The sequence below is a fragment of the Podarcis bocagei genome, assembly GCF_964188305.1.
Source record: "Podarcis bocagei genome assembly, chromosome: W".
Lineage (NCBI taxonomy): Eukaryota > Metazoa > Chordata > Lepidosauria > Squamata > Lacertidae > Podarcis > Podarcis bocagei.
In genome coordinates, this window is record NC_138131.1 from 56,616,133 (window position 1) to 56,637,506 (window position 21,374).

General features: G+C 50.8%; 1 protein-coding gene across 1 annotated transcript; it reads right to left on the bottom strand.

Moving 5' to 3' along the window:
• Positions 1 to 12,258: 12,258 nt before the first annotated feature.
• Positions 12,259 to 18,851, bottom strand: LOC308577951 (uncharacterized protein). Its single transcript, XM_081178289.1, has 5 exons — positions 18,750 to 18,851; positions 18,180 to 18,265; positions 14,924 to 15,074; positions 12,811 to 12,951; positions 12,259 to 12,444 (listed from the first exon to the last, which is right to left on the bottom strand). Exons 2-5 carry the CDS (start codon positions 18,231 to 18,233, stop codon positions 12,389 to 12,391), a joined length of 402 nt encoding a protein of 133 aa, XP_081034415.1. The 5' UTR covers positions 18,234 to 18,265; positions 18,750 to 18,851; the 3' UTR covers positions 12,259 to 12,388.
• Between the last annotated feature and the right edge of the window lie 2,523 nt (positions 18,852 to 21,374).

Sequence of the window (21,374 nt, forward strand, 5' to 3'; positions counted from 1 at the left end):
GGAGAGAGCAGCGTTGTCATGACTACCGCATTCCTAGAATACCTAGGCAGCCTTCCCTGCCGGCGGAGCCGATGGAAATAGGCGGTGCACACGCCCAGGAAGTTTCAAACTCCAGCGAGAGTCGCAGAAAGGAGGGAAAGGATGTAAAAACGACCAAGAAATGTTTCCTTTGCCAACGGCCAGGACATTTTGCCAGAGTCTGCCCACAAAGAAAGGCCTGGCAAGGAATGGTGGGGGCCGTGGGAGGCGAGGAGGAGGAACCCCAGGCTCCGGAACAGGGAAACGGAAATGCTTGGCTGCCGATCAGCGGGCACAGCAGCCGAGCCAACAACCAATGAATGTGCCCAAACCAGATTCTCCAAGAGCCGCAATTGCCATTGAGGTGGTATTAGAACTCCCTAATGGGCACCCAGTGAAGGTTCAGGGTATGCTGGACTCAGGAAGCTCATGCAATTTTTTTAGCAGGGACTTTGCCTTAGAGCATCAGCTTCACCTGCTACCTTTGGATGCGCCTCTGCAAGTCACCACCATTGATGGGAGGGAACTGATGGGGGGGAAGTTACACACCAGACCCCACCGATGAGAATGAGAGTGTCTAGGCACTCAGAGACAATTGCCTTCCACGTTGCCTCATTAGCGGGTTCCCCAATAATATTAGGGATGAGCTGGCTAGCGCAACATGATCCACTGGTGGCATGGCATCAGAGGACCGTCAGCTTTGGGTCTGACTACTGCCTGCAGCACTGCTTCGGAGGGGAAATGCCAAGGATGAGCGTAGCCAGAGTGGCTAGCACTGCAGTGGAGGGTAAAGGGGAGGTGCCACCACAATATGCTGATCTGAAGGAGGTTTTCAGTGAGAAGGAGGCAGATAAACTGCCACCCCACAGGCCGTTCGATTGCCAGATCAATTTGCTTCCTGGGGCGCAGCTGCCAGTGGGTAAGCTGTATGCCATGTCAGACAGGGAGATGAAGGAGTTACGGGACTTTATCGACAAGAACCTAAAGAGAGGGTTCATAAGAGAGTCAAAGGCAGTGGGGGGGTAGTCCAGTATTTTTTGTGGACAAAAAGGGCACTGATAAACCGAGGCTTGTAGTTGACTTCAGAAGGGTAAATTTGGTGTCAGAACCTGTGACTTTCCCTATGCCCAGAATCGACGACATTCTGACGAGAGTGAGAAAGGGAAAGATTTTCACCAAGCTGGACCTGAGGGGGGCTTACAACTTAATCCGAATGAGAGAGGGAGATGAATGGAAGACCACCATGTTCACACCCCTGGGGGCCTTTGAATATCTCGTTATGCCTTTCGGATTACAGTCAGGCTCCGCCTGTTTTCAAGCGTTCATGCACCACGTGTTGGGGTCTCTGCTTTACAAGAACTGTGTAGCATTCCTGGACGACGTCTTAATATATTCAGAAAATGAGGAGCAACATGTGAGAGATGTCAGGGAAGTGCTACAACGATTGCAGAAACAACAGTTGTGGGTCAAGCTAGAGAAATGTCAGTTTCATGCCCGAGAGGTGGAGTTCCTGGGGTACAAGTTATCTGACAAAGGCTTAGCCATGGACCCAAGCAAGGTGCAAGCCGTATTGGAGTGGAAAACCCCTAAGACACAAAAGGATGTGCAGAGATTCCTAGGTTTTGGCAATTTCTACAGGAAGTTCATCAAGAACTTTGCACACTTGACAGCCCCAATCACGGACTGTCTCAGTAGTAAAAAGAAGTTTGTGTGGACGGAGGAAGCCCAGCGATCCTTTGAAAGCTTGAAGAAGGTGTTCGCGTCGGAAGAGCAATTACTACATGTGGATTTGGAGAAACCACTGCGGTTGGAGACGGACGCGTCAGACAGAGCTATTGGGGCGGTTCTGTTGCAGCCAGGACTGAGCAAGCAAGAATGGAAACCGTGTGCCTTTTTCTCAAGGAAGCTGAGCAAGTCGGAACAAAACTACACCGTGTACGACCGAGAGCTGCTAGCGATTTACGCCGCCTTTCGTCGGTGGCGCCATTTTTTGATAGGGGCGCAGCGCAAGATCCAGGTCTGTACAGATCATAAGAACTTGGAATACTGGCGGACAGCACGGGTGCTCAACCAGAGACAGATTCGCTGGGCGCAGGAGTTTTCCAAGTTTTCCTTCGAAATCCAGCATGTGCCCGGCGAGCTAAACGTGAGAGCAGACGCTCTCTCGCGGAAACCAGAGTACTTCGAAGGAGAGGGGCCACCGGAGACCCGCCACGTCATACCTGAGGACCGATGGGTGTGTGGGGGAACTCTAGTGGGCACAAGAGAACTGGCAGGACTCACTAGGGACGATGAATTCGCACGAACAAAAATCAGGGAACTCCAAGATGGGCGGGGAGCACCAGAGCGGTTCGAGGAGAAGGAAGGGGTGTTGTACTACAGGGGGGTGATGTACGTACCAGGGGAGGCTTTAAGAAGAAGGGTACTCAAACAACTACATTACACCCCCACAGCGGGGCACTTTGGGCAACACAAAACCATGATGCTGGTGACCCGACAATTTTGGTGGCCATGGGTGAGGGAAGATGTACGCGAATATGTAAGAGGGTGTGACCGCTGCCAGAGGGCCAAAGGGGAACGCACGATGCCAGCGGGTTTGCTGGAACCCTTACCCACGCCAAACAAACCCTGGGAGGTGGTGTCAATTGATTTCATGACGGATTTGCCCAAATCGAGGGGAAAAACAGCAGTGATGGTAGTAGTCGACTTGCTAACCAAAATGTGCCATTTTATCGCCTGCTCACATGCGGTGACGGTGGAAGAAACGGCACGGTTGTTTATAGAACACATTTTCAGGCTGCATGGCGCCCCCTTGAGGGTTTTATCTGACCGTGGAAAACAATTTACTTCCCGGTTCTGGAGGAAGCTCATGAGCCTACTGCAAGTCGAGGTCAGCTTCTCGACAGCGAGACACCCAGAAACCAATGGGCAGGCGGAAAGGGCAAACAGTGTACTCCAGCAATACTTACGCTGCTACGTTAGCGAGAGGCAGAATGATTGGGTAGAGAAACTAGCGCTAGCAGAATTTGCGTACAATAATGCTGAACATGTGTCCACTGGTATGAGCCCCTTCTTAGCCAATTATGGGTGTCTTCCCAGGGCATCCCCGGGTAATGAGGAACAGAGCTGGAGTGTGCCTGCAGCTGAACAGTTTGTGGAAGAAATGGAAGCGTTACATCAACAGCTCAAGATGAACCTAGAAAGGGCCAAGGCCAATTACAAGAAGCAAGCAGATAAACACCGAAGGGAAGGGGAAACCATTAGGGTGGGGGATCGCGTGTGGTTGTCCACTCAAGGGTTACTCTTTAAGGGAGGGTGCAAGAAGTTGCAGCCCAGACGACTGGGGCCGTTTGAAGTTATACAACAGATAGACCCCGTGGCGTTCAAGCTCAGGTTGCCCAACAACATGAAAATACATCCCGTGTTCCACAGGTCCTTGCTCTCACCACACAGAGAGGGGCGGGAATTCGAGGGGCGGGAGGTAGAAGTCTTGCCACAACCACAGGTAGAAGAGAGGGAACACCAGAGCTCGGCCACAGAGATAGTGGATTCAAGGTGGTGAGGGCGGCAGGTGGAGTACTTGGTGGCGTGGGAAGGAGAGCCCTGGTCGGAAAACACGTGGGTGCCAGCAGAAGCAGTTGGCGACGAGCATATGGTGGAAGTATTCCACCGACAGTTCCCAGATAAACCCAAGCCCTTAGAGCGATTCTGGGAGGAACAGTTCGGCACCACAGAGGAGGAAGAGAGTTTCGAAGGGTTTTCAGAATCCGAAGAAGAATCGGATTGGGAGAGTCATTCCTTGGGTGGGAACCTTAGCAGGTGGGAAGAGGTGTTCACACCCACAGATGAGGAGGACAGCTCATTCCTGGGTTTCCTTGGCTCGCCGACCAGAGAAGAGGCTGCAATAGAGCCCCCGGGTCGGAGGGGGAGTGAAGGGGGCCCTGGGAGGGAGGTGGATGTCAGGGAACTGCCATCAGAGGCACGGGAGAAGGAGAGGGTCTCTGATTCTGCAGGGGAAGGTCCAAGCGCTAGAGGGAGACTCAGCCGGGAAGAAGGGGAAGAGAATGAGTGTAACACCAGGGATCCAGGAGAGCAACGGGACAGGGAGGTGCAGGGGCTCCAGGACTCTTCGTTGGAAGTTAGCGAGGAGAGCCCAAGCACCCCACTGCCCACGCCCACCCTGCGCAGGAGACTCCCGCGCAGTGAGAGGCGGAAACGATTGGGCGTCAAACAACTCTTATGTTGGCAACGCTTTAAGAAACGCCCTCAGACAGATTCTACGAGTGACTAAGGGCAGCCACACTGAGATGGGCTGTGCAGTCCGGAGGGTTTAACCAGGCAATTTAATGCTCAAACGGAGCAGGATTACGCACGAGTAACTCCCATCCCATTATAGCAAGCTTGATAGATTTTCTTACACAGGAATTTGCTGATTTTTGGGAATTGGACTTGGGTCAAGAAGAGTTTAGAATTGTGAGGGCATTTAGACTTGGAAGAGGAGGGAAGAAAGAGAAGAATAGAACAAGAGACTGTTTTATTTCCCTCCGGACCAAAGAAGAGAGAGACAAAATTTTGGGTGCTTCTTGAAAATACTTAAGTGTTGGATTTAGAAGTTTTTAACAATGTATTTGGTTGGCATGCATATTTGTGGTAGGATAAGGTAAAAGTACATAAAGCATTTAAAAATCATATTGTTAGAAAAGCATTGTTTAATGTTTGGATAAGATATAAGGATTTGTTAGGGGGGGAAACCCCAAGATGGTTGTCACCAATGGAAGCGAAGGCACAGAAAAAAATCAATATGGAGGCCAAATGGCCGAAATATTGGGAAATTCTGGAACAAAATGGAGAGAGAATAAAATTGCAGAGCTTTGAAAAATTGAAAAACAAAGTGCGAGATTGGCTCCGTTATTACCAAATAATGGAGGCATACAAATTGGGCAAAAAAGTTGGTTTCCAGGTGGAAAAATCAAAATTGGAAACAGAATTGTTAGATCCAAAAACCAAGAATTTGTCAAGAATGTATAACTTGCTGTTGAAATGGAACACTCAGGATGAAACGGTGAAATCAGCTATGATTAAATGGGCACAAGATGTTGGACATAACATAATGATGGCTGACTGGGAATGGTTATGGACCACAGGTATGAAATTTATGGCATGTAATGCCCTAAGAGAAAATTTAATGAAAATGATTTACAGGTGGTACATGACACCAGTTAAGCTTGAAAAAATCTATCATTTGCCCGATAATAAATGTTGGAAATGTAATGAGACTGAAGGTACATTCTTTCACCTTTGGTGGACGTTCCCAAGGATTAAGACATTCTGGGAGATGATATATAATGAAATGAAAAAGGTATTTAAATATACATTCCTTAAGTAACCAGAGGCCTTTCTCCTGGGCATGGTCAGCCAATTGGTGTTAAAGAAGGGTAGAACTTTATTTATGTATGCAACAACAGCAGCAAGAATACTCATCGCGAAATATTGGAAGACACAAGATCTACCCACTCTGGAAGAATGGCAGATGAAGTTGATGGACTACATGGAATTGGCAGAAATGACTGGCAGAATCCGAGACCAGGGGGAAGAGTCGGTGGAAGAAGACTGGGAAAAGTTTAAAGACTATTTACAGAAATACTGTAAAATTAATGAATGTTAGAAAAATGTTGGAATGAAGTTATATGGATTTAGTAGAAATGTTACAAGGAATTAAGTAGAAATAGATTAATAGAGCTTTAAAGGGAAAAATATGGTTAGAATGTGTTAAGACAATTATAGGATAGAAAACAGAGGAAGATGGAAAGGAATTGCTGAAACAATTAACAGAAGTGGAATACAGAAAGGGAGGTGTGAGGAGGTCGCGGAAATAAGGGAAAGAAAGATAAGATGTTGAAATTGGATTGTGTTTTAAATGGTTTTTGTTTTGTTTTGTTTGTTTCTTTTTTGTATTGTATTGTATGTTTTTTTCTTTTTTGGTGTTGTGTAGTGTTGTGTTTAATTTTTTGTAAAACTAATAAATATTATTTTTTTAAAAAAAGATAATTGGACATAATGTTGTTGTTTAGTCGTTTAGTCGTGTCTGACTCTTCGTGACCCCATGGACCAGAGCACGCCAGGCACTCCTGTCTTCCACTGCCTCCCGCAGTTTGGTCAGACTCATGTTTGTAGCTTCGAGAACACCGTCCAACCATCTCGTCCTCTGTCATCCCCTTCTCCTTGTGATCTTTCCCAACATCAGGGTCTTTTCCAGGGGGTCTTCTCTTCTCATGAGGTGGCCAAAGTATTGGAGTCTCAGCTTCAGGATCTGTCCTTCCAGTGAGCACTCAGGGCTGATTTCCTGAAGAATGGATACGTTTGATCTTCTTGCAGTCCATGGGACTCTCAAGAGTCTCCTCCAGCACCATAATTCAAAAGCATCAATTCTTCGGCGATCAGCCTTCTTTATGGTCCAGCTCTCACTTCCATACATCACTACTGGGAAAACCATGGCTTTAACTATACAGACCTTTGTTGGCAAGGTGATGTCCCTGCTTTTTAGGATGCTGTCTAGGTTTGCCATCGCCTTTCTTCCAAGGAGCAGGCATCTTTTAATTTCGTGACTGCTGTCACCATCTGCAGTGATCATGGAGCCCAAGAAAGTAAAATCTCTCACTGCCTCCATTTCTTCCCCTTCTATTTGCCAGCAGGTGATGGGACCAGGGGCCATGATCTTCGTTTTTTTGATGTTGAGCTTCAGACCATATTTTGTGCTCTCCTCTCTCACCCTCATTAAAAGGTTCTTTAATTCCTCCTCACTTTGTGCCATCAAGGTTGTGTCATCTGCATATCTGAGGTTGTTGATATTTCTTCCGGCAATCTTAATTCCAGCTTGGGATTCATCCAGCCCAGCCTTTCGCATGATGTATTCTGCATATAAGTTAAATAAGCAGGGAGACAATATGCAGCCTTTATTGGACATAATGACCAGGTCCAAATATGTCTTTTTAATAAGCAGTTTAACAATCGCTTCTTCAGGTGGTAGGTTTCACTCGTTCAAGTCTGTCCACATCCTCAGAGGCAACAGGTTGTAATGGATCCCATCCAACTTGACTAGACCCAGTGGCGTAGTGGGCTGTGGGGGCACAGGGGCAGTCACCCCAGGCACAAAATTGTTAGAGGTGCACAATTTCAGCACCTGGTGCTGCCTCAATACAGCTGCACGCTTCCATCACTGGGGTCTGATGACAATGGCTTGTCCATGCGATCAGGTAAGTGACCTCTCCAGACAATGGGATGGCTCTTCTTTTCTTATCTCTGTGGCTGTGATCCCCTGGGTGATGTGGACGCCATTAGGCAGTCGAATGCGCATGCATACTCCGTCTGTTTCCCTCCCTCCTACCCCCTCCTCCACGTGGCCCCGGGAACTGGCAAGCCATCCTATGTCTCTGACTAGGCAGAGCTCTGGCACCCTCCTACCTTGGTGGAGTCTACCTCTTTCCAAACCTGAGCAATTTTATCTGCAAAAAAACTCATTACAAGGAGTCATTTCAGGAGATCTTGGACTCTGTATCAGACCCTGATGGCAAAGGTGGTTCTGTTAGACTATGAACCACCTGAAAGAGTCTCCTGGTACTGTTTTCACCAACAGATCACAGCGCCAGGTTTAGACCACAGCGCCACCCGCGTCCCTCCTGCACATCCATACCCTGGGGCAAGTCTGGGGATGGGCTCTTGGTTTCTCTGGCCAACTCAGTAATTGTCACCTTTGGGCACTTCCCTGGGTGGGTGGGGGGCGGGGTGTACACGTATCCTCACGCTTGAGGGATTATGGCGGGAGATAGAGGGGGAAAGAGTCCTTTCCTTAAGGGCAAGAATGGCGTTGGAATAGAGGAATTTTTTTTTAAAAAAAATATTTATTAGAGTTTCCAATTTTTTACAAACAAAAAGAAAAAAGCAAACATAAAAATATTAAAAACACATAAATTTCAAAACTTATTTTCTCATAATTTATTTCCCCGACCTCCTCATACCTCCCCTTCTTGTGTTCCAGTTCCAATTATTTATACAGCAAATCCTTATCTCAAAGCATTACAGCTTAAAAAGAAAGAAAAAGAAAGAAGAAACTCCATATTTTCTCTCCAACATCTTAAATTGTTATAACTTTAAATTCTTGCTTTAAAAAAAGAAAAAGAAAACCATTTTATCATAATTACAGCTTGAAACCACTTAATTTCAGTTCAACATCATTCAACATTCCTTAATTTTCCAGTCTTCTTCTGCCGACTCTTCTCCCTGGTCACGGATTCTGCCAGTCATTTCTGCCAGTCCCATACAGTCAATCAGCTTCATCTGCCATTCTTCCAAAGTGGGTAGGTCTTGTGTCTTCCAATACTTTGCAATGAGTATTCTTGCTGCTGTTGTAGCATACATAAAGAAAGTTCTATCCTTCTTTGGCACCAATTGGCCGACCATGCCCAGGAGACCACAGCGCCACCTGCGTCCTTCCTGCAGATCCATACCCTGGGGCAAGTCTGGGGATGGGCTCTTGGTTTCTTTGGCCAACTTAACTGCTCAGTAATTGTCACTTTTGTGCCCTTCCCGGGGGCGGGGTGTACACGTGTCCTCACGCTTGAGGGATTATGGCGGGAGATAGAGGGGGAAAGAGTCCTTTCCTTAAGGGCAAGAATGGCGTTGGAATGGAGGAAATTGATGCAGGAGGTTGATTTTCGAGGATTTTCTGAAGTGAGGGGCTTTTCCTAAGCCGGCAGTCCATAAGGGAAGTGGCTTGACAGATTTCTTGCAACAAAGGATCACTTTTGGCAATAGAAACCAGTTAATGGGCTTTTGATGGACTGAGTCCATTGTTCTCTCAGCAGGCGGCCACTCAGGAGCTCAGTCAAGCTGGCGAAGCTCCGCTGCTCTGCAGAACGGAAACAGGCAGCGGCACAAGAAAGATTCTGTCCACTAGAGGCCGCTATCCGCTAAGCCCTATTGGCTAGCTGTCCAAATGCGACGCTTTTGATTGGGCTATACGCAGCAATATGTAAATACAGAGTTCATTCCCAAGTCCCCGTTCATATTGATACGCTTTCATACCAGAAAGAGGGGAGCAGGGTCTTTTATTCATAAAAAAAGATGTGGTGCTTGGTGCGACAGGGGAAGGAAAGGGCTTTCTCGAGCTCATTGTCTCACGCCCTAGGTATGTGGAGGGGTTTCTGGGGAAGGCGAGATCCCTAGCGAATTTCCCCCTCGGAAATTCCGTATTCTTAAAAAAAGGGGGGGAGGAGGGGGAGAGAAAAGACTGAAAGGGAAGAAAGGTTTCCTCTGTTCCCCTCCACTCTTCCAAAAGAATTCCGAGCTGAGGTGCAGAGCTCTTTCCTCCCTTGTGACCTCCCCACCCTCCTCCTCCTCCCTTCCACATAACTGGCTGTGTCACCTTGCCTGCCAATCATACCTCCCTTTGAACTGAAGCAGAGTTCCATCCCTGTTTGTGCCAGTTCTGGAGTCTAAAAGCCGAGGACCTAAATCAGCCAAAGGAAAATGACACCCTTCCTACCCACGCAAAAATGCAACTTTCATTGGTCTGTTTGCTACTGGACGTGGGTTTGTTTTTTTCTTTTGGTTTAAGAAGCGAAGCAATAGCTCATTTGCTTGCGAGTGTGGGAGTCTGCAATTCTTGGTGTTCCAGGGCTTTTTGCAAGTTGGAGTTGCCTCCAGTCCAGCCCGGATGCAAGAACAGTCCTTCTGGATTAGAACAATGGATGATCTAGTCCAGCACCTTGTTCCCCATAGTTGCCCAGCAGAGGCTCACAACAAGCCCATAAGCAGGACCTGAGTGCAATGGCCCTCTCCCACTCATATTCCCAAGCAGGGCCGGACCTCTGATGAGCCAGAGTGAGGCAGCTGCCTCAGGCGGCCGATGCTGAGGTGAGGGGATTGAGCTGGGAGTGGCCTGTGGCCTGGCCTGTACCCCTACGTTAGCTGACTGCTCTCAAGCGCAGGGAAAGCTCCTGTCCTTGCCAAAGTACTTGGAAGAAGATTCAGCAGTCAATCCAATTGGCTTCGGTACAGGAAAGATTTTGGGGTGTTTTACTGTTTTGGATGTTTCAATTTGCTGGCAGCGCCCAGAATGGCTGGGGCAACCCAGTCCGATGGACAGCATAGAAATCTCAACGTTGAATTTGTCTGATTTCCTTTCAGAGCCATTCAAGTTGGTACTTTTCAGCACCTATGGGTGTAGTGGCATCTGGACCATGGACCTCTCAGCTGGTGACTTGTGGGAGTCAGTCTGCAGCTCACCACACCTCAGCCAGTGGGATGTATCACCAGCGATTACAGAACCCCAGCCGAGTCTTCAGAGATGTCCTGCTCTCAGCAGAGCAGCTTCTTCCAGAGCAGTGGCGGAGCAGGGTGGGGGCGGTCTGCACTGGGTGTCATCCTGCGGGGGGGACACATTCACTGCAGGCTTGGGAAGCTGGGGGTCGTGGGTGGGCGCTCCCGGCTGGAGGAGGCAGGCAGGGGAGAGGACGGGAAGGAGGCAGGTGAGCAAAGAACGGAGGGGGGCAGGAAGGGGAGAGGAAGGAAGCGGGATCGGTGGGGGCGCCTTTCATTCTGCCTGGAAGACCAGCGCCTACAGCTGGACTACCAAGTGGATTGAAAGGGTCACTTTGGGGGCAGCGCTGCAAATGCAGAAGGGATCTTGGCCGGTTTCCAAAAAGGGAAAGTGAGTTTCCCTCTGACAAACGCTTTCTGCCTCCCCCCTGCAAAGCTCCACATGTTTCCGCCCCACCCTGTCCTCAGCCAACCCCCCACTTAGAAGCCACTCTTGGGTTATTGACTTCTGTGTGCTTGTGTATCTGTGTCTCCCGTGTGGGGTTCCTCTCTGCGTAAAGTCTTCAAGCTGTGCCTGTGTGCGCCTGACAAATCGGCCCCATTGCCTTTCCCTCGTCAAAATTTATCTTCCCCCCACCTCCAGTCTCCGTTGTTGTGGGTCCTGGCTGAGAGGAAAAACAGAAGACGGGGGGCCATCGGTCAGGGATAGTCTACTTGAGATTCCTGCATTGCCCCAGGGGGTTGGCTTGATGACCCTCAGGGGTCCCTTCCAGCTCCACTCTTCTCTGGTGCAGGCTTGTGAAGATTTTTAGGTACAAGTTGGGTGGAAGGGGTGCAGCCCAACTTATGCACCGCCGGCTCGGGAAGAAGTCCCACTGATCATGATGAGACTCGCAGGCGAGTAGATTGCTGCTGTGCAGGCCTGCTCTTGAAATCAATGTTTTCCTTTTCAGAGCATGGTGAAATCCCCATGACTAAAACCTCCCCTTCCATAGTTTCTGTCAGGAGTTCAGCCTACACTCGAGTAGCACCCTGGCAGAGACACGTGCCCGACTGGCATGTTCCCTCCCTCCTGGTCGATCGTTTGGGAGCTTCATAAGCTTGCTTCAGCCCGAACATCACAGCGACCGATGCCAAGCGACACCGGCACACTTAGGGATCCGCAGAGTTTGTGGATCATGCGTGACAGACCTCAGCAACTCAGCATTTTGGCTAATCGACTTGATTTACATGTAAAAACACACACGGAGCACTGCAACATGGCTCCCTCTCTCTCTAGCATCAGACAGCAAAGAGAAAAAGAACAAAGGACAATAGTCCCACTTCACGGAACACAGGAACACAAACATCCTGTCGCCGTCACTTCCCACTCTGTGGAGTCAAAACATAGACAACAATCCCATGACTGCAATCATGGAGCTGGAATTCTAACCGTTTCAAGCGCTACCACAGGTTCCGCAGAATATCTGTACTGCATGGTTTAGTGTGGCAGCACCTGCCCTTTGGAACTCCCCGCCTCTTGCAACAAAGCACGTGCCTTTGCTAGACGCTTTTCAGGCACCTGCTAAAAGCATTCTTGTTGAGGCAAGCATACCTAGAAGCTTAGGAAGTTGAAGTAATTTTCATCTCTTTTAATATTTTAGCTTTTGTATGTTTTAAAGTAGGATTGTCAATTTTTCTTGATTTGATTGCTGTGGTGGTTTTTTTGTTTTTTGTTTTGGTAAACCACTTTGCAGGCTTTTTAAAATAAATTTTAAAATTTTAAAAGGAACCCCTGACCATTAGGGCCAGTCGTGACCGACTCTGGGTTTGCGGCGCTCATCTCGCTTTACTGGCCGAGGGAGCCAGTGTACAGCTTACAGATCATGTGGCCAGCATGTCTAAGCCGCTTCTGGCGAACCAGAGCAGCGCACGGAAACGCCATTTACCTTCCCGCCAGAGCGGTACCTATTTATCTACTTGCACTTTGACGTGCTTTCGAGCAAAGAAGCAATGCATAGAACTAATAATAGAAATATATAGGGAAATATATATCCCTCCCCCCCCATTTTCTTTATTTTCCCTTCTCCTGCTGCTGCTGCTGCTCCTCCTCCTCCTCGTGTTCCTCACCTGAAGGAAAAGCCAAAGAACCACCATTAACATTGGTGCCTGGTATGTGCAACCATATGCTGTATTTTTATTCTTTTTGGCAAGAAAATGGGCACACAAGGAGGCAGCAAACTTTTGTGCCCTTCAGAGGCACATGCGCAGTCTGCTACTGGCCTCTGGTCTCCTGCGCATGGGGTGGGGGTGGGGGGGAGGCCACCCCTTCCACGCAGCGAAGGCGACCCTGGCATGGCTACCAGCTGCCCACAAAGGCGCACTGAACTGGGCTCCAGACTGTGGTGGGACTCCCATAAGCCCCAGCCAACATGGCCAGCGCTCATCAGCCCATTGGGAGGGAGGGCCATGTGAAGACAGGATTCTCAAAAATACCTCTGGCTTGCGGCTCCTGGAGTGTTGCTGGCAACGCCTGGAGTTTCTCTTCAAGCTCCCAGAGCTTCACACGCAATGCTTGAGCTTCCTTAAATACTGTTTCAGCTGCATGCCACACCTCAGCCAAAATCGCTGCTTTAACTCTGAAAAAGAAGGGAGCACTGTGCATGTCATTCCGGTCAAGTTTCACCGAAGTGGGACTTGTTCATCTGAGCTCCACAGGCTGGTTTTTCTAATTGTTTGACTGGGCTTGTTTGTTGGTTTTTCTTTAATTTGGGGCAAGGCCTTTTTATGTGCCCTTTCAATCCCCAAGAGCCAGCACTGTAAATCAGTTTTAAGGGAGTCTTACAACCACAGCTGCCGCCACCCCCCAACATCATCAGCAGTTACACATACAGGCTTTTAAAACTTATTTAATATCTTTTTTTAAAAGTTAACCTTGTAATTCCTAAATCATTTTAAACACTTTGAAATACTTTCTAAAATTCTGCTTTTTAACATTTATGTAAACGATGTAATAAAGGAACCCAAATGGCCAGATATTTCCCTGTTTCAGATTTATCCCAGAATGTATCCATTTTGCTACATGCCAACGATACAGGGTTGTGAGCACAAACGCAAGTGGCTATGAGGCGATTACTAAAGAACTCTGGGAGACTGTGTCGTAACAAAGATTTGAATACAAATTATTCCAAGACAAAAGCCATAGTATTGGGGGCACAGCCCAGGAAGCAGAAATGGCTCCTAAATGGACAAGCCATTGAACAAGCCAGGCATTTCAACTACAGTGGTACCTCTGGTTGCGAACGGGATCCGTTCCGGAGCCCCGTTTGCATCATGAGCAGAACGCAACCTGCGCCGCGTCTGCGCGTGTGTGGGTCGCGATTTGCCGCTTCTGCGCATGCGCGTGACGTCATTCTGAGCATCTGCACATGCGCGAGCAGCGAAACCTGGAAGTAACCCGTTCCGTTACTTCCGGGTCGCCGCGGGATGCATCCTGAAAAGACGTAACCTGAACTGAGCGGAAGAAGAGGTATGACTGTATTTGAGGATTTGCTTCTCTGATAGGAGTACTGGGTCACATCAGATGACAGCCTCGGCCTTGAAGGCATCAAGATCGGCACAAGCAATTCTTAGCTTTACCAGAACTGAAGGCGGCAATGGGATTGCCCCTGCTCCGAGAAGATATACAGTGGTACCTCGGAAGTCAAACGGAATCCATGCCAGAAGTCCGTTTGACTTCCAAAACATTCGGAAACCAAGGCGCGGCTTCCAATTGGCTGCAGGAGCTTCCTGCACTCAATCCGAAGCCACGGAAGCCCCGTCGGACATTTGGGCTCCAAAGAACATTCACTAACCGGAACACTCACTTCCGGGTTTGTGGCATTCGGGAGCCAAAACTTTCGAGTCGCAAGGCGTTTGGGATCCAAGGTACGACTGTATTGGTAAGGGGTCCCCACAGGTAACATGGGGGGGGGGAGAAAGATAGGAGGGGATCGGGAGAGACAGGGAAGCCCGGAGGGAACGCCCCACCTAGCCCAGCTCCGACCCCAAGCCAATATCACCAGCGGCTGGAGCAAAAGAGCAGAGAAACCGTGCACCGGGGACCGGCTGGGGGCTAGAAGAACGCGGAGTGGACTCTCCCCAGTGCAGGGGGGCACTGCAAAAACCATGCTTTATGTTATTGAGTTTATTTTCAGTCCATTTCTTATCAGTATTTTAAAGCCCTATGAACCCAGGTAGGCGGCCTGAACCACTGGAGCCCATTTCCTGGAACCGCCGCCTCAGCCCTGATCTAGGGACCCGACACCAAGCCCTGGGGGTCCCACAGGAGAATTCAAACGGCCCCTTTTTCTTGTTCCCTTCTCTCTCTCTCTCTCTCTCTCTCTCTCTCTCTCTCTCCTTCTTCTTTAGTTATACACACAACCCTCCCTTTTTATGAATACATTATTACTCATTATTCATCCATTTCTATTCACTTCTTACTCATTTTCATTATTACTCCTCATTTTTCTCTTTTTTTAAAAAAGGTTTTTTTAATTTCTCATTAAAGAATTCTCTCTATAGACCCACTTTTCCATCCCCACTCCCCCCCCCCTTTTCTCAAAAATACCTCTTGCTTGCGGCTCCTGGAGTATTGCTGGCAACGGCTGGAGTTTTTCTTCAAGCTCCTGAACCTTCATACGCAATGCTTGATCATCCTTAAGTACTGTTTCCGCCCCCGTCTTCAGGCTATTGGGCGCCTTCTTCATTATTTTAACATCCTGGAGAGGACAGACACTTTACTCCAGACATTTACAGAAGGCACAGAGGCACTGGTTGAAGGAGTTGGGAATGAGCAGAGAGCGCTATTGCTGAGAAGGAGCTCCACCCCAGGGTGCTAAAGAGCTCTTTCCCTAGCCTGCAGGTGCCAGAAGGCCAAGCGCTGGTGTTGCAGTTGTGGTACTTCAGGGAGTAGGAGAAAAGGCTGCTCTGGATTCTGGGTATACAGTGGTGCCTCGCAAGACGAAATTAATTCGTTCCGCAAATCTCTTCGTCTTGCGGTTTTTTCGTCTTGCGATGCAGGGTTTCCCATAGGAATGCATTGAAAATCAATTAATGCGTTCCTAGGGAAACCGCCTTCAGACCAGGTCCAGGGACAGTCTGTCCCCAGACCTCTTCTGAAGGCTGGGGGGGGGGGGACAAGGGCTTTTCTTCTCACCCCCAGCATTTTAAAAAACCCCGGGACAGCGGAGGACTTCTCCGCTGTCCGGGCGATCTTAAAATGCTGGCGGGCGGCATTTTAAAATCGCCCCGGACAGCGGAGGACTTCTCCGCTGTCCGGGGCGATTTAAAAGCCCCTGGGAAGGCAGGCAGGGGGGACAAAGACTTTCGCCCCCCGCCCGCCTTCAGAAGGTGTTCCCACCCCCCCCCCGCCCGGCTTCGCAGCAGCGCTACGAAGCCCGGCGGCTGGGGCAGGTGCTCCCGCCCCCCACCCCGCTTCGAAGCAGCGTTCCAAAGCGGGGTGGCTGGGGCAGGTGTTCCCACCCCCCGCCCGGCTTCGCAGCAGCGCTACGAAGCCCGGCGGCTGGGGCAGGTGCTCCCGCCCCCCCCACCCCGCTTCGGAGCAGCGTTCTGAAACGGGGTGGCTGGGGCAGGTGTTCCCACCCCCCGCCCGGCTTCGCAGCAGCGCTACGAAGCCCGGCGGCTGGGGCAGGTGCTCCCGCCCCCCCACCCCGCTTCGGAGCAGCGTTCCAAAGCGGGGTGGCTGGGGCAGGTGTTCCCACCCCCCCGCCCGGCTTCGCAGCAGCGCTACGAAGCCCGGCGGCTGGGGCAGGTGCTCCCGCCCCCCCACCCCACTTCGGAGCACGGGGAGATCGCTTCTCCCCACCGCCCCTTGCTTCAAAAGAGGTCCGGGGGCAGCGGGAAGCGCTCCCGCTGCCCCCGGACCTCTTTTGAAGCAAGCGGCTGCGCTTCTCCCCGCAGCCGCTTGCTTCAAAAGAGGTCCCGGACCTCTTTTGAAGCAAGCGGCTGCGGGGAGATCCCTTCTCTCCGCAGCCGCTTGCTTCAAACGAGGTCGGGGACCTCTTTTGAAGCAAGCGGCTGCGGGGAGATCCCTTCTCTCCGCAGCCGCTTGCTTCAAACGAGGTCGGGGACCTCTTTTGAAGCAAGCGGCTGCGGGGATATCCCTTCTCTCCGCAGCCGCTTGCTTCAAACGAGGTCGGGGACCTCTTTTGAAGCAAGCGGCTGCGGGGAGATCCCTTCTCTCCGCAGCCGCTTGCTTCAAAAGAGGTCGGGGACCTCTTTTGAAGCAAGCGGCTGCGGGGATATCCCTTCTCTCCGCAGCCGCTTGCTTCAAAAGAGGTCGGGGACCTCTTCTGAAGCAAGCGGCTGCGGGGAGATCCCTTCTCTCCGCAGCCGCTTGCTTCAAAAGAGGTCCGGGACCTCTTTTGAAGCAAGCGGCTGCGGGAAGATCCCTTCTCTCCGCAGCCGCTTGCTTCAAACGAGGTCGGGGACCTCTTTTGAAGCAAGCGGCTGCGGGGAGATCCCTTCTCTCCGCAGCCGCTTGCTTCAAACGAGGTCGGGGACCTCTTTTGAAGCAAGCGGCTGCGGGGAGATCCCTTCTCTCCGCAGCCGCTTGCTTCAAACGAGGTCGGGGACCTCTTTTGAAGCAAGCGGCTGCGGGGAGATCCCTTCTCTCCGCAGCCGCTTGCTTCAAAAGAGGTCGGGGACCTCTTTTGAAGCAAGCGGCTGCGGGGAGATCCCTTCTCTCCGCAGCCGCTTGCTTCAAACGAGGTCGGGGACCTCTTTTGAAGCAAGCGGCTGCGGGGAGATCGCTTCTCTCCGCAGCCGCTTGCTTCAAAAGAGGTCCGGGGGCAGCGGGAGCGCTTCCCGCTGCCCCCGGACCTCTTTTGAAGCAAGGGGCGGTGGGGAGAAGCGATCTCCCCGCCGCCCCTTGCTTCAAAAGAGAAGACCCGCTGTCCTCGGGGCAAGCTTCGTTTTGCGAAGCAAGCCCATAGGGAAAATCGTCTTGCGAGGCAACTCGAAAACGAAAAAACCTTTCGTTTTGCGAGTTTTTCGTCTCGCGAGGCGTTCGTCTTGCGGGGTACCACTGTATAAATGGCCTTGCCTGAAGCTGTGGATTGTGCTCTGCATTAGCAGAGAGGCTCTACTTAGCTGCAAATGAAGCACATTTCAGTTATTGTAGAAACCGGTGTTTCCATGCAGGCTTGTTCAGGAACTCTGTGAACTAGACAGCCGCTGTTTTAAACTGGCCCTTTTTCTGGCAGGTTAAACCATTAAAGTTGACTTGATTAACTTCATCCACCAACTACCCTTCTAAGCAACCAGAGCAATTACAAATAAAAGGCTCTCCAACCGTGCGCTATCCCTATCTGCAAGCAAGCTCTCCCACAAAGTGGGGGGGGGGGACAGGGGATCCCTGCTGCTGTGCTTTGCCTCTACGCCCCAAAGACAAGCCGTCCCGCTGGAGAAAAGGGGGGAGGGGTGTACGCCACAGGAACGACCAAGAACGCTGTTTGTTGCTCAGCAATGAGGCGTTAAAGCAGACATACCTTCCTCTGGGTCTCTTCTCTCTCGGGTCGGGCTCTCCCTCTCCTCAGCGGCGGCGGCTGCAGCAAGGTCGGGGCACCCCCCCCAGCCAGCGGATTGGCTGGCTGGAATGTCCCCGGGTTTAATTAATGTCCCCGGTGTAGTCGGGACCTCCGATGCTGCTTGCTGCCATGGCGTCAGCCATGTTGCAGCGCAGGAAGTCCCCAGTGTAAGTCCGGGGACATTTCGGGGACAAATTTCTGCCGGGGACAGATTGCTGAATACGGGGACTGTCCCTGGCAACCGGGGACGCCTGGTAAGCCTTCTTCTGGCCTTACCTGAGCAGCAGCTGCAGCTTGTCCTGGATCACCGTGGATCCCTTCAGCTGCCATCAAGCTTCCAGGTGTGGATCTGTTGTCCTGACCTGAATACAAAAGAAGTGATTTTACATCTCCATTCCAACACGAAACGAAAGCCCAGAGCCTGGCTTCATGCTCCCCCTCATCTGGAATATGGTCACTTCCAGCCCCCTCCCAGCCCAAGGATCTCCTTGTAGAGGACTGCTTGTATGACAGAGAGGGTTTCTGTGGAGTGCTGCCTCCCTCTGCTGGTGCAAGCTGTTTCTCCAGCAGAAAAATGCTTCCTGGTAGATTGGAAGTGGCCACCCCTCTTTCCCGAACCCATTCCATATGCATCCCGACCCCAACTATCAGGATTTGCCATCTGGCCTGACTCTACAGTGCTGCTGATACACAAGATAGGCAATAGCCTGCCACTCACTAACCTAACTGCAGCCTTGCAGGAAAAGAATATAAGAGCAGCCAGAGATTTTGTAGTCCAGCCTATTCACATAAGCAGACCAGTCCCCTGCAGCGCACACCCTCCTACTCAAAACCAAGTCAGCTCACCGCCATAAACTGGGCCTCTTTCTCCTGCTTCACTTCTGAGATATTTCAGGGCAGGCTGGATGAAAGTCAGCTCACATTCCTGGCAAGGCTCTTTTCGTCCACGGAGTTTGTTCTATGAGACACATGAGCCAAATAGCCGAGGAGACATTTTTTTAGCTGCCTGTCATTCATACACTTTATACTGAAAGGATTTCAGGGGCAGATGCTCTTTTTCTGCATGGAGGGTGGGGGTTTCCAAAGGGGCACTATTCAGACCTGCATTCATGGCTTATGAGTCGTAGCCGTGTGACAACTGCACATCATGCAGATGTGTTGAAGGGCTGATGTTGCACCTCCAGGTAGAAGAGCTCGTTGGCATTATTCTAGGCTCTGTGTCAATTGACTTTGTGAAATGATGGGGGGGGGGAGTTCTTATTTTTAGAGTATTTACCTGCAACCTCTTATGTGGGAATCTCAAGGTACTTTACAACTAGGTCAGAAAATAGGCAAACATTGAAATGCAGCAGAATAAACAGGCCTACAGTAAAAAAAAAAATCCCTCAAAGCCCATATTGGCTGGCAGCAGCATCCCCCCAAGTCCATGATGGATAAACACTTTCCCCACATGGAGCAGAAGTGCACCCATGTTGGCAAAGGCCTCCTTTCTAGAAGGGGGAGCAGAGGCTGCCCCCACCCACTGCTCTCTTCTCCCAGGCATCTGAAGAGACAAACGGCTCCCCTTCTCTACCTGTGTGCCACAAGCCTGAATTGCAAGACAGTTCCCACTTTGGGGCAACAGGGAACAAGCATGCAGAGGACGAGTTCTGAGGCTCCCCCAACAAAGCCATTTCCCTGGGCCCACCTGCCAGCCTGCTGCTGGCTGGCTGCCCACCCACAGGAAAACGGCACGATTCTCCCCACCAACAGGACATAACAAGAAGATAATAATAATAATAATAATAATTTATTATTTGTACCCCGCCCATCTGGCTGGGTTTCCCCAGCCACTCTGGGCGGCTTCCATAGAAACCAAAAAACACTAAAATATCATACATTAAAAACTTCCCTGAATAGGGCTGCCTTAAGATGTCTTCTGAATGTCAGGTAGTTGTTTATCATTTTGACATATGATGGGAGGGCGTTCCACGGGGCGGGCGCCACTACCGAAAAGGCCCTCTGCCTGGTTCCCTGTAGCTTTGCTTCTCGCAATGAGGGAACCGCCAGAAGGCCCTCGGCGCTGGACCTCAGCGTCCAGGCAGAACGATGGGGGTGGAGACGCTCCTTCAGGTATACTGGGCCAAAGCCGTTTAGGGCTTTAAAGGTCAGCACCAGCACTTTGAATTGTGCTCGGAAACGTACTGGGAGCCAATGTAGGTCTTTCAAGACCGGTGTTATGTGGTCTCGGCGGCCGCCCCCAGTCACCAGTCTAGCTGCCGCATTCTGGATTAGTTGTAGTTTCTGAGTCACCTTCAAAGGTAGCCCCACGTAGAGCGCATTGCAGTAGTCCAAGCGGGAGATAACTAGAGCATGCACCACTCTGGCGAGACAGTCCGCGGGCAGGTAGGGTCTCAGCCTGCGTACCAGGTGGAGTTGGTAGACAGCTGCCCTGGATACAGAATTGACCTGCGCCTTCATGGACAGCTGTGAGTCCAAAATGACTCCCAGGCTACGCACCTGGTCCTTCAGGGGCACAGTTACCCTATTCAGGACCAGGGAGTCCTCCACACCAGCCCGCCCCCTGTCCCCCAAAAACAGTACTTCTGTCTTGTCAGGATTCAACTTCAATCCATTAGCCGCCATCCATCCTCCAACCGCCTCCAGGCACTCACACAGGACCTTCACCGCCTTCACTGGTTCTGATTTGAAAGAGAGGTAGAGCTGGGTATCATCTGCATATTGATGGACACCCAGTCCAAACCCCCTGATGATCTCTCCCAGCGGCTGCATATAGATGTTAAAAAGCATGGGGGAGAGGACGGAACCCTGAGGCACCCCACAAGTGAGGGCGCAGGGGTCTGAACACTCATCCCCCCCACCACTTTCTGAACACGGCCCAGGAGGAAGGAGCGAAACCACTGTATAACAGTGCCCCCAGCTCCTAACCCCTCTAGACGGTGCAGAAGGATGTTATGGTCGATTGTATCAAAGGCCGCTGAGAGATCCAGCAGAACTAGGAAACAACTCTCACCTTTGTCCCTAGCTCGCCGGAGATCATCAACCAGTGCGACCAAGGCAGTTTCAGTCCCATGATGAGGCCTGAACCCCGATTGGAAGGGATCCAAATGGTCCGCATCCTCCAGGCGTGCCTGTAGTTGTTCAGCAACCACACGCTCAATCACCTTGCCCAAGAATGGAAGATTTGAGACTGGGCGATAGTTGGCCATACTGGCCGGGTCTAAAGATGGTTTTTTTAAGAAGCGGTTTAATGACCGCCTCTTTCAGCGGATCTGGGAATGTTCCCTCACAGAGGGAAGCATTCACCACCCCGCAGAGCCCATCGCCCAGCCCTTCCCGGCTTGCTTTTATTAGCCAGGATGGGCAAGGATCAAGGAGACAGGTGGTTGGTTTCACGCGTCCAAGCAGCCTGTCCACATCCTCGGGGGTAACAGATTGGAATTGATTCCATGCAACTTGACCAGACAGGGC